Source organism: Cetorhinus maximus, chromosome 15 (genome assembly GCF_964194155.1).
Source record: "Cetorhinus maximus chromosome 15, sCetMax3.hap1.1, whole genome shotgun sequence".
NCBI lineage: Eukaryota > Metazoa > Chordata > Chondrichthyes > Lamniformes > Cetorhinidae > Cetorhinus > Cetorhinus maximus.
The window spans coordinates 41,793,240-41,806,661 of record NC_135893.1 but is presented as its reverse complement, the minus strand read 5'-3'; the positions used below and the strand labels follow the sequence as shown (position 1 = coordinate 41,806,661).

At 43.2% G+C, this 13,422-nt stretch overlaps 1 protein-coding gene across 3 annotated transcripts in view; it reads left to right on the top strand.

Moving 5' to 3' along the window:
• zbtb40 (zinc finger and BTB domain containing 40) overlaps positions 1-13,422 on the top strand; it is a 100,687-nt gene that overhangs the window by 4,122 nt on the left and 83,143 nt on the right. For all 3 annotated transcript variants that reach the window (XM_078558296.1, XM_078558295.1, XM_078558297.1), the window contains exons 3-4: positions 5,993-6,126; positions 6,578-6,776. In XM_078558296.1, coding sequence (XP_078414422.1) covers positions 5,993-6,126; positions 6,578-6,776 — 333 coding nt within the window. The remainder of the gene's footprint in view (positions 1-5,992; positions 6,127-6,577; positions 6,777-13,422) is intronic.

Genomic DNA, 13,422 nt, shown 5'->3' with positions numbered 1-13,422 from the left:
CTAGTCCAGTTCAGTTTCTGGTCAAAGCAAAATACTGCGGATGCTGGAAACCTGAAACAAAAACAGAAAATGCTGCAAAAACTCAGCAGGCCTGACAGCATCTGTGGAGAGAGAAACAGAGTTGACGTGTCGAGTACGTATGACCCTTCTTCTGAGAAGACCCTTTTTGTTTCAGTTTCTGGTCAGTGGTAATCCCAGGTAGTGGGGGGATTCAGTGATGGTAATGCCATTGAATGTCAAGGGGTGAAGGGTATATTCTCTCTTGTTGGAGATGGCAATTGCCTGGCACTTGTGTTACTGTAATCCTGATGTGGGCACTAAACCAACAATGACTAGGTGTGTGGCAGGTTCTGGTTCTTGCTTAATATTTCAGGTCAGCCCTTGTAGCAATATTAATACATAATTGCTATTGGCTGACCACTGTGGGAATCATTGCTACAGTTGTACAGGACATTGGTGCAACCACAACAAGAGTTCTATATACAGTTTTGATCTTCTTATTCAAGAAGGGACATAATTGCATGAGAAACAGTTCAGAGAAGGTTCACTCGGCTGATTCCTGGGGTTGGGGGGGTGGGGTTTTACCTTACAAGGAAAGGTTAGACAGTTTGGGCCTGTATCCATTGAAGTTGATCTTATTGAAACATATAAGACCCTGAGGGGGCTTGACGGGTGGATGCTGAAAGGATGTTCCCCCTTTTGAGAGAGACTAGAACTGGTTTAAAAATAAGGGGTCTGCCATTTAAGACAGAGATGAGAAGAATGTTTCCTCTAAGTGTCGTGAGCCTTTGGAAATCTCTTTCCCCAAAGAGCAGTGGAGGCAGGGTCATTGAATATTTTTAAGACAGAGGTAGGTAGATTCTCGACTGACAAGGGAGTCAAAGGTTATCAGGAGTAAATGCAATATGGAGTTGAGGCCACAAACAGATCAGCCAAGATCTTATTAAATGGTGGAGCAGGCTCAAGAGGCTAACTGGCCTACTCATGCTCCTAGTTCGTTTCTGACCCCCTCAAGTCGGTTTATTTGTTCGTCAATATTTGAAGATTGGCAGATCCTCGTGGAGTAATTCCCCAATTCAATAGAATGAAAATGTTTGAATTTATACGCTGCCTATTTTTTTCTCCAGGATAGTGATATTTTTTGGAGTGTTATTACTTTGTACTGTTAACAACAGACTTGGATTTATAAAGTACTATTAATGTAGAAAATGTCCCAAGTCACTCCACTGATGTGTAATCAAGTAAAATGGACATAGAGCCCTCAGAGGTCATCGAAAGCTTGTTTGGTTTTCTGGATGGTTTTGCAGCAAGTGTGTGAATCAGTGAGGTGGAGGGACTTTAGGGAGGGCACACTAGAGCTTGAGGTCTAGACAGATAATGGCACGGTTGCCACTGATGGGCAAAATGTGGGGCAAGGGGAGGAACTTGCAAAACCAGAGTCAGTGGAGTAAAGAGTTTGGAGGGAGGAAGGGTGAACAGAAAAGGTGAGGCCATGAGAAAAAATTAAAACATGGGTTGAAAATTGTAAACCTGGGATATTGAAAAGGAGGCCGAAGTAGGACATCAGAAGCTGGGATGATGGCTAATCAGACTTGAAGCGAGCTAGAATTCAAACAGCAGAGTTTTGGGTGAGTGCAAGTTTACAGACAATGGAGAATGGGTGAGAATTGGACAGGGGTTTCAGTGAAGATGGGCTGAGGCAGCACGGAGATGAGTACATCACAGAGGTGAAAGTGGACGATCTTGCCATGGAGAATGAGACATCGAGGTGTCAGTTTGCAGGGATTGAATTTTATTCATTCACGGGATGTGGGCTTCGCTGGCTGAGCCAGCATTTATTGCCCATCCCTAGTTGCCCTTGAGAAGGTGGTGGTGAGCTGCCTTCTTGAATCGCTGCAGTCCACAGTGCTGTTAGGAAGGGAGTTCCAGGATTTTGACCCAGCGACAGTGAAGGAACAGCGATATATTTCCAAGTCAGGATGGCGAATGACTTGGAGGAGAACTTCCAGATGGTGGTGTTCTGCTACCCTAGTCCTTCTAGATGGCAGCGGTCATGGGTTTGGAAGGTGCTGTCTAAGGAGCCTTGGTGAATTCCTGCAGTGCCACTTGTAGATGGTACACACTTGCTACTGTGCATCGGTGGTGGAGGGAATGAATGTTTGTGGATGTGGTGCCAATCGAGCGGACTGCATTGTCCTGGATGGTGTCCAGCTTCTTCAGTGTTGTAGGAGCTGCACTCATCCAGGCAAGTGGGGAGTATTCCATCACACTCCCGTATTGTGCATTGTAGATGGTGGACAGGCTTTGGGGAGTCAGGAGGTGAGTTACTCGTCTCACGATTCCTAGCCTCTGACCTGCTCTTGTCGCCAGAGTATTTATATGGCTAGTCCAGTTCAGTTTCTGCTCAATGGTAACCCCCAGGATGATGTTAGTGGGGGCTTCAGTAATGGTGATGCCATTGAATGTCAAGGGGCGATGGTTGGATTCTCTCTTGTTGGAGATGGTCATTGTTTGACACTTGTGTGGCGCAAATGTTACTTGGCACTTGTCAGCCCGAGCTTGGATATTGTCCAGGTCTTGCTGCATTTGGACATGGACTGCTTCAGTATCTGAGGAGTCACGAATGGTGCTGAACATTGTGCAATGTTACTTAGTATTAGAGAAAAGAGGTTGAATGGCCAGCTGTTTAGTTGGGATGGACTCAAGGAAACAGGTGCTTGAGCCCTTTTGAAATGTTGAGCTCAGGGAATGGAGAAAAACTAGAAAGAGATGGGTGTTCAGAGCAATGCTGGGTGAGCTGGGGTGTGGGGGAGGATAGTACAGTGTCGTGGGCAAAAAGGAGGAGGGCAGCAGTAGAGGCAACTAAATTGCTGGTCTTTATTTAATGACAAGGAAGTCTATGATCACCTTGCACTTGTTGGTGAGGCTGGAGATCAAGAGAGGATTAATGGGCTAGTTGACTGTGGAGATAAGCTGGCAATTATCTTTGCTGATCAGAATGATCCTTAAGTTGTGGGCAAATTTTGGCAGTGAATCCAGTATTGAATATCTAAACCAGTAGTTCACCAAATATACTCAATGTTGCAAATGTGGCAGTGGTTGTGCACAGTGAGATCCTACTAACAACAATTGGATCAACTGAGCGGGAAAAAATGTTTAAGAAATCTTCTGCTTTTCTTCAAATAGTACTGGGTTCTGGGCTTCGCTGGCTAGACCAGCATTTATTGGCCATTCCTAATTGCCCTTGAGAATGTGGCAGTGAGTTGCCTTCTTGAACCGCTGCAGTCCATGTAGTGTAGGTACCCCCACAGTGCTGTTAGGGAGGGAGTTCAGGATTTTGACCCAGTGACAGTGTTGCACTCCCTAAGTACTGACAACGGCTGACATGGACACGTGGGATCTTTTCTTAGGTACACTTTTGAAGTATGAATATCCAAAGGGAAGCTCCCCCATCTTCATGTGAGCTGGTAAACTGGTTGATACCACAAGGTGACTAAACCATACAGGTCCATGGGATTCAGTTGGGATTTTTGACTTTTGAAGGAGTTTTTTCTTATACATAGAGCTGCTGATTGGAGATAGGTTTTTCTCTGTTGACTATACTCTATAGTTCCAACAAAGCCGTAGACAAGGAAATGCGCGGATCACTGTAGGATTGCTGTTCAATGACTGTCCAGAAACTGGCCAGGATTGATGATCTCCCTACTCAGGAGAATATTTTGAAGGTGGAAAGGAGAGAGGCTGTGAGGAAGATGTAATTACCACCCCTTAAATTAAACAGTGAATCGTGGAAATATTTGTTTTGATGTGTTGGTCATTAAGTGTTTTGGCAAGCATCAGTTTTTGCTTCTGCTTCAGAAAGAGCACTGGTAGCACTCTTGGCTTGTACACTTGGTGTCAGCTGGGAAACTACTGGTGAGCCACTCTTGGAGGGTTTGAGGATGTTTTAACTGAGATGTTAAACTGAGGCATTGTCTGCCCCTCAGGTGAATGTAAAAGATCCCAAGGCACCATTTGAAGGAGAGCAGGGGAGTTCTGGTGTCCTGACCAATATTTATCCTTTAACTAATACCACTGACCAGTTTAATTGGTCATTTATCATGTTGATGTTAAGGGGCCCTGCAGGCTGCAATATCTTTCTAAACTCCAACAGTGATTACACTTTAAAAATACTTCATTGGTGTTGAAGCACATTGGCATACCCTGAGCTTGAGGAAGGAATGTAGGAAATGTTTTCTCCTTACTGACTCTAGGCCTTGGAAGTCACATGGAGATGGGGATAGAGAGGATGAAGTGATGTGGTTCTGTACAAGCAGATGCTTTCTTGGTTGTCTTGTACTTTTGCATTCTTTTTCTGCACAGATTAATCAGAAAATGCTTTGGCAATTCTAGTTCAGCTTGAAATAAGCTCATATTAATATTGTTCAAAATAATTTTAATCAAAAGTACTCCTTAATCTGAGCACTTGGTCTTGTGAAAATGAGGAATGAGTCAGTGATTCCACATTCTTCACTTACTGAACTACGATGTAATAAAATAAATTTCCTGCAAAAAAGTTCTGCAATGAATCATTACTGCCCATTGATTGTAGGTTTCAGAGAAAGTTGCTGTTTTACACCCCTCGCTGTGGATTCTTCAGCTCCTGATTTGGCCCAATTCTGATCTATGTCTAGAGTTGGATAGAATGAGTCCTTTACTCGGGTTTCTAATCTGCTAAATTTTGTGTTTGCACTTCAAGATGATGCGGGTGCTGGAAATCTGAAATAAAAACAAAGTGCTGGAAAAACTCGGCAGGTCTGCCAGCATCCGTGGAAAGAGAAACAATTAATGTTCCAGTATGACTTTTCTTCAGAACTGGTTGAATACGGATGTTGCCTGATAGATCAGTTAAGGTACAAGGATATATTTTTTGTCAAGGGATGTGGGCGTTACTGGCAAGGCCAGCATTGGCCCATTCTTAATTACCCTTGAACTGAGTGGCTTGCCAGACCATTTCAGAGGGCAGTTAAGAGTCAACCACATTGCTGTGGGTCTGGAGTCACATGTTGGCCAGACAGATAAGGATGGCAGATTTCCTTTTCTTAAGAATATTAGTGAATCAGGTAGGTTTTTATGACAATCAATGGTAGTTTCATGGTCACCATTACTGAGACCATCTTTCAATTCCAGATTTATTAATTGCTTTTAAATTCCACCAGCTGCCATGGTGGTATTTGAATCCATGTCATCAGAGCCTAGGCTTCTAGATTACTAATCCAGTGACATTACCACTGTGCCACCATCTTCCCCTAAGGGGATAAGAAGGAAGATAGTGGAAGGAGTGGATGTTCAGAGTGGTGGATGAGATGCTTTGCCTGAACTTTGCAGTTGTCGCAGTTGCACTCATCATGCAAATGATGAGTGTTTAATCACACTCCTGACTTGTGCCTTGTAGTGGTGGTCAGGCAGGAGTCAGGCAATGGAAATACAGTTTTCCCTGACTTGAGTGCATTAGCTTTGGCTATCCGACCAGCAGTGTAATAGTTTCTGTGCCTTCTAGGTTCCGTTGTTCATTCTGGACAGAGGACATCCAGATTGGCTGGTTTAAAGGCAACTGTAAACTCTCTCCTTTTTTTTCTAGGAAGTCAAGTGCCAGAACTAGAAAGATTGAGGTAGTTATGTCATAGTTGCAATTAGGCTAATATCTTGTACATTACACTGTGTAGTTTTCACCTATGTCTGATCATCCCTAAGCAAGGTGATCGGTCAATGGTGAGTTAATGCATGTGATATTGTTTTAATTAATATTTTTTTAAGTTGGATGAAAATTCCCAGATTTAGTATTGTTGAGGGATGTTGACATGGGTGTTGTGTGATCACATTCTTGGGCAGTGTATGTTCTGGGCGATGTTTAAATTAACCTGTTGTGTATATCTTGTGTCAAACTTGATTTGATTTTGCCACTATAACATACAGCTTCTGCAGCAATAATGTTGTTTTTGTCTCTGAGCAGAGGAGCCCAGGAATCTCTCAGAGCAAGAGTTCCTCTTGCAGCATAAACATGACCTTGCAGAGGCTGTCCAGGACCTACAGGCCTTAGTGGATTCTGTGGTTAGATCTGATGACATCCCAGTGGCAGAGAAAAAGGTATTGATATTTATGTTTTAAACAATTGTCTCCTCCCCCTGCCATTTACCCTCATCCTGCCTGCCCCTGTCCGTACCCCCATCCCCATCCTGTACAAAGGAACACGATGCCATCCTAGCCTTGGCACTAACTGCTGTTTCATGATGAAACGTGCTTGCTCCACTCCGACCTCTCTCTTCTCCCCACCCCCCCACCCCCATCGGAAATGGAGTAAATTCCTCTGCTGTGAGGCTGGCAGGGTCAAGTGAGCACTGTGAAGTAAATATTTCTATCACTAAAGGTGCGTCACTAGGCTTCCAGTATCATGGATGCATGGTAGAAGTGTACAAATATAGATTTCTTTACCTGTGTATAGATTTGCAACATTGGAAATAGTTAAATCACTGGGATAAGATGTACTGTGGAGTTTAACAGAGTCTAACCGGTGTTCACCTTCTGTGTCCTGCTTCAGGTATTCTTAGACTGCTGTAAGGAAGCAGAAAGCAGTGAAGTTTTCTGCAGGTTACTGGATAAAGTCACAGAAGAGAAGACTTTGCAACCAGAAACCCTGATATTTGTGCTTGAACAGAACAAAGAAGCTTACCCCAGGCTGCAAACTGTGCTTCAGAACTTGAACCGAAATCTGCCCATAGAACGGTTAATACTAACTGGTGAGTCCCTGCATCAGTAACTAATACTCGCTTGGTAGTACAAAATTTGAATGCTGCTGATAAGAGAAATGCTGTCACAGCATTTCATCTTGCACTCATCAGGACAGATGCAAGAATGCCAAATTTTAAAGGGAAATATGAATATATGCAGCTTCTAGCAAGTGTCAGTCAGCTACATTACGAGCTCGACTGATAATTTTAAATTGGCTATTAGCGTAATTCTTAGCACACAAATGCTGCCCAATCGTGGAGTCATATCTAACACTAGACATTATGTTCTGAGTTTTGCAAGCATGGGTTTGTTGAACAAGCTACATATATTCATGTACAGGAGCCTCGTCTCTGCAGGCAAAAGGAGTATGTCCAACGTAGCATCATTTTGAATAAACAAAAGCAGGGGAGGCAATAGCTCCCTGGTGCATTCGCCATAGCAACACCTTGACTAGTCAGAGCTGACTTGCTAACCAATTAGTATCCCTTTTCTCGTGCAGTATATGAAATTGTTATTGCCTTTGAAATTTGATATTCTTGTGGCTGTCCTGATGAGTGCAAAATGGAAAGCTTTAACAGCATGTCTCTTTTCAGCAGCATCAGTAACTTTAGTTATAGTACAGGTTCTGTACTAACTAGTAGATTAGTGTGTTAAATTGGGGCTGCTATGTATTCAGTGATTTAACCTTTGGTTTTAGTGTAGAATGTGTAAGATTTCTAAGAGCAGATTGTTCTAGAGGTGTATTAACCTTGGGTCTCATTGTGTTGAAAGAAAATGGCTTGTTGGCACCACAGCTTTGAATTTTATATTTGAAGTTTAGTTCGTAGTGCTAAAGTAAGTAAAAGAGAAAAAAAACAATGTTGCTTACATTTATGTAGTGCATGTCATGACTTCAGGATGCCCCAAAGTGCTTTACAGCCAATGAAGTATGTTTGAAGTGTAATCACTTTTGCAACTGAGGAAACACAGCAGCCAATTTGCGGACAGCAAGTTCACAGAAACAAATATGTGACAAAGATCAGCTTTTCTCATTGATGAAGCTAGAAGGATACATTTTGGCCAGGGCTGTGATAAGGTGAGGTGAGAGTGACTGTTCTTGACATCAGGGCAGCATTTGACCGAGTGTGGCATCAAGGAGCCCCAGCAAAACTGGAGTCAATGGGACTTATGGGGTGGGGGGATCGCTCCACTGGCTGGTGTCATACCTAGCACATAGGAAGATGCTTGTGATTGTTGGATGCCAATCATCTCAGCCCCAGAACATCACTGCAGAGAGGCTAATGTCCTAGGCCCAACCATCTTCAACTGCTTTATCAATGACCTTCCTTCCACCATAAGGCCAGAAGTGGACATGATTGTTGATGATTGTTCAGTACCATTCGCAACTCATCAGATACTGAAGCAGCCCATGTCCATTTGCATCAAGACCTGGACAATATTCAGGCTTGAACTGATAATTGGCAAGCAACATTTCTGCCACACAAATGCAAAGCAATAAGATCTCTAACAAGAGAGAATCTAATCATTTCCCTATGACATTTAGTGGCATTACCATTGCTGAATCTCCCGCTGTCAACATCCTGGGGGTTACCAATGATCAGAAATTTAACTGGATGACCCATATAAATACTGTGGCTACAAGAGCAGGTCAGAGGTTGGGAATTCTCACCACCTGATTCCCCAAAGCCTGTCCATCACCTAAAAGGCACAAGTCAGGAGTGTGATGGAATACTTGCCTGGATTAGTGCAGCTCCAACAACACTCAAGCTCGATACCATCCAGGGCAAAGGAGCCCACTTGATTGAATCCACCAACTTAAGCATTCACTTGCTCCACCACCGACGCACAGTGATGGCAGTGGTCCCATCTACGAGATGCACTGCAGCAACCCTTGTCAAGCCTCCTTCGACAGCAGCTTCCAAACCTGTGACCTCTACCACCCCGAAGGACAAGGGCAGCATGGGAACACTACCACTGACAAACTCCCGTCCAAGCCACATACCATCCTGACTTGGAACAATATCGCTGTTCCTTCATTGTTGCTGGCTCAGAAACCTGAGACTTGCTTCCTAACAGCACTGTGGGTGTACCTGCATCATATGGACTGCGGTGTTTCAAGAAGATAATTCACCACCACCTTCTCAAGGGTTATTAGGGGATGGATGACAAATGCTGCCATAGCCAGCGATGTTCACATACTGTAAAAGAATTTAAAAAAGACTCCGCTGCTCTTCAAAAGTATTCCACAAGACCTTTGATATCCACCAGAGAGGGCAAGCACAACATTTAACATTTCACCTGAATAATGACACCTCCCACAGAAGTGTACTTGGAATGTCAGCCTGGATTATCCGCCCAAATCTCTGGAATGGGACTTGAGCCATTTCAAGTGAGTGCTACCACTGAATGACAACTGGCACCTTAAAGAACGTGCGGTTATGAAGCAGTTCTAAATTGTAGTTACTGTTGCAATGCAGAGAAACATGGCAACCAGCAAGGCTCCACAAACAGCTGACTGAGAAATGAAATGTATGTTTGTGATGTTGACTGAGGGGCAAATATTGACTGGGACACTGGGAGAACTCTGCTGCCCTTCTTGGAATAGTAGCTTGGGATCTTTTACATCCACCTGAGTGAAACAACTGTCCTCCACAGTGGAGACTCTTTTCTCCTTATCCTATTTTAGGCTGGGCTAAGATTCGCTTACCTTTTTAACAAGTTGGCCTGAGTCTTCACTAGCTTTAAAGTGAGTGCAGCCATTAATTGATTTTAACATAACTTAGTAGCAACCAGCCAATATTATAGAGCTGATTCGATTTGGAAACTTTTACCTCTTTAGAGGTGTGTTGTGATTTGTTATGTAAGCGCCAAACAAATGTTTTTGCAAATTTTAGTCTGAGAATATAACCAGACCCAAGCCTGGATTTTTTAATGTGGTTTAGCTTATACCCAAACAGTTTGAAATGGGTGTTAGGTGAAGTGTGGTATTTGAATTCTACTTTCTGACATTGGCTTGTTATCTTTACATGCACAATTTGAAGTTCAGATTTGGACATGTCTAGAAAGGAGAACATTGTCTGCAATCCTTTAAATTTGATTTACCCAATTATGGAATATCAGGATAAGGGGCCAGGAGACTTAAGAACTAGCAGGCAGAACTGAAGGGAAAATAAATCTGAAATCAAACACAAGCCTACAGGCAACTGAAAGAGCAGCCCAACCCTGCTGTTTGATGGCTGGGGAAGTGGAGGTAGTGCTGAATGAGATGGTTACTCTCTGCCATTCCACAGTACTGGTCCTTTAGGTCAGCATTGCAGCAAGCTGGAAGGAGCTAGGTCCAAGGATCTGACTGCAGCTGACTATTCCTGTCACTGGATGTGCCAGCACAATGCTGCATGCCAGCACAATGCTGCATGGCAGCTACAGGTCACCCTGCAGTAGATGGCACAGGTCTCTATCTCACCCAGACCTTGTGAGGGCAATTTTCCATGGTCATTGTCAGGGAGCTGTGCCAGAGGCTGCAGGAATGGTTGATGCCACTTTGGCAGATGAAGCTAATCAGGGTATACTGACCACCCGAATGTACCTTTTTCACAAGAGCATAATGTACTGCAATTCAGGTGCTCCTGAAGAAGCAACCGCCATTATTGCTAGTCAAACAGTCAGGTAATGTGTAGTTTGGATATTTACCCTCCGAGCAGTTTATGTGCTGTGCTCCTACCCTTTCCTAATCCCTAAATTCCTTTAACATATTGACCTCTGCTGCTGATCATGAAGTTTCTCAGTAACTACCTAGATTACATGTTGCAGACACCGAGGTGTACAAGACAAATGTTGGAACCTTAAAGCTGAGTTTGTAATGTACTTTTCTAATAAATAGGTTTCAGCAGAAGATGCCTGTGTCTGGATCTCTTTATCAGACACTGACTTCAGGCAGATGAAAAATATAAATTTTAATGAGGCATACCAAAATTTCACCTTTACATACATTAGCTGTTTCTGAAATGGAGGCAGATAGTGGACAAAATGTGGGACCTATTTAGAAAGGGTTCATGTGAAGGAGAATCAATATCCTTGAAAGAATACTGTGACTTTTAAAATTCTATTGCTGCAAAATTGCAATAGTTGCCAGCATGTGGATGTTACATAAAGGAGGTAGAATCATAGAATGTTACAGGACTGAAGGAGGTCGTTCAGCTCATTGTACCTCAGGCCATAGTTCTTAGAGCTATCTAATTACAGTAGTTTTCATAACTTTGCAATTATTTTTATTTATGAATAATTGTTTCCATTGGTCGGGGAATCTAAAACATGGGGGCACAATCTCAGGATAAGAGGGTGATCATTTAGGGTGAGATGAGGAGAAGTTTCTTCACTCAAATGGTTGTGAATATTTGGAATTCTCTACCTCAGAGGATTGTGGATGCTCCGTTGTTGAATACAATTAAGGCTGGGATAGACAGATTTTTTGGTCCCTCGGAATTAAGGGATATGGGAGCTGGTGGGAAAGTGGAGTTGAAGCCGAAGATCAGTCATGATCATATTGGATGGTGGAGTAGGCTCGATGGGCTGTGTGGTCTACTCCTCCTATTTCTCATGTTCATTTTCAAGTATATATCTAATTGTCTTTTGAAAGTTTCTACTGAATCTGCTTTTACCACCCTTTCAGTCAGAGACTTCCAGATACTAGATGTGCTACATTTTAAAAAAAAGAATTTTCCTCATCTCCCCCTGGTTCTTTTAATAACCCTTCTTTCCCATGGCTTCTTCTGAGCCCTAATCCTCTCCAGCACAGAAACAGTGACCTACCAGCAACTCCTGAGCTCCCTAGGACTTCTGAGCTCGAACTGCATCGAATTGCTCCCAGGGTAACTAGTGGAGTGCCACAGGGATCAGTGCTTATTTACAATACATATTAATGACTTAAATGAGGCAAGTGAATGTACTATCGGCAAGTTTGCAGATGACACAAAAATAGGTGGGAAGGCAAGTGGTGAGGGTGACATAAGGAGCCTACGGAGGGATATAGGTTAAGTGAGTGGGAAAATGTGAGATTATGCATTTTGGCAGGAAGAATAGAGGAGCTGAATATTAGTTAAACGGAGAAAGACAGCAGAAGGCTGCAGCACAGAGGGATTTAGGAATCCCTGTGCATGAATCCCAAAAAGCTAACATACAAGTTCAACAGATAATAGGGAAGGCAGATGGAATGTTAGCCTTTATTTCAAAGGGAATCGAGTATAAAATAGGGAAGCCTTGCTAAAACTATACAAGGCACGAGTTAGACCACATCTAGAATACTGTGAACAGTTTTGGTCCCCTTATCTAAGGAAAGATATACTAGCATTGGAAGCAGTCCAGAGAAGGTTCACTAGGCTGACCCCGGATATGGAGGGATTTTCTTATGAGGAGAGGTTGAGCAAGTTGGGCCTGTACTCATTGGAATTTAGAAGAATGAGAGGTGACCTTATTGAACACACAAGATTCTTAGGGGGCTTGACAGGGTGTATGCTCAGAGGTTGTTTCCCCTTGTGGGAGAGTCTAGGACCAGAGGGCATAATCTCAGAGTAAGGGGGCGCCCATTTAAAACACAGATGAGGAGGAATTTCTTCTCTCAGACAGTAGTTAATCTGTGGCATTCTTTACCGCAGAGAGCTGTAGAAACTGGGTTGTTAAGTATATTCAAGGCCGAGATCGTTTTTTAATCAGTAAGAGAATCGAGGGTTATGGGAAAAAGGCAGGAAAGTGGAGTTGAGGATTATCAGCCATGACCTAATTGAATGGTGGAACAGACTCGATGGGCTGAATGGCCTACTCCTGCTCGGTCTTATGGCTTCTCTGTGAGCTGCACACCACATGAGGCCCAAACTGCAACCCTCAGTTGCACCAATGGCTCCCAGGTCATCTTCGAGACCTAGCTGCCTGGAGCCTGCTAACAGCAGCATCTTTTTGGTATCCAGCCTCTTCCCCTGCTGTTGAATACTCAGATAAATGGAAACCAGAGAATCTTCTTAAGCTCGACCCATCTTCATGACAATGTAACCTTCCAGGATTTTAATGCTTTTAAACAAATTTAGCTCTAACTCCCACAACAAAACATCTCACTGGGACTGTACCTCTTTGCACATAGTGTTGACAACACAAATCCACTGTCCAGCTAATTAAACACACCTGCTGATTAGGATCTTGTGTTTTTGGCTGTTAACCCCTTAAGTCAGCATGGCTGCAACATTTAAGTGTAATAGACTCCAAGCTGCTTCAGTTGCATTTATCCCATTTGCTACGGTTAAATGTTAATTTTCCCAGAGTTGAATGTATTAGCATGCACCATGAACTAGATATTTGTCACACCCTGCAAGCACCAGTTCCATGACTGACAACTTAAAAATCATCTAATTAAAATTCAATAGGATTGGTTATGTCTAAACTAAACACATACCACTGACTCTCAAGGTGGAACAGGATCTCTGCTTCAGTCCTTACCATGGTGGAGGATCTGGTACATTACTAGGTCAGTCCCACTGTACAAAGAACAAAGAAAAGTACAGCACAGAAACAGGCCCTTCGGCCCTCCAAGCCTGCGCCGATCATATTGCTCATCAACTAAAATATTTTGCACTTCCGTGGTCTGTATCCCTCTATTCCCATTCTATT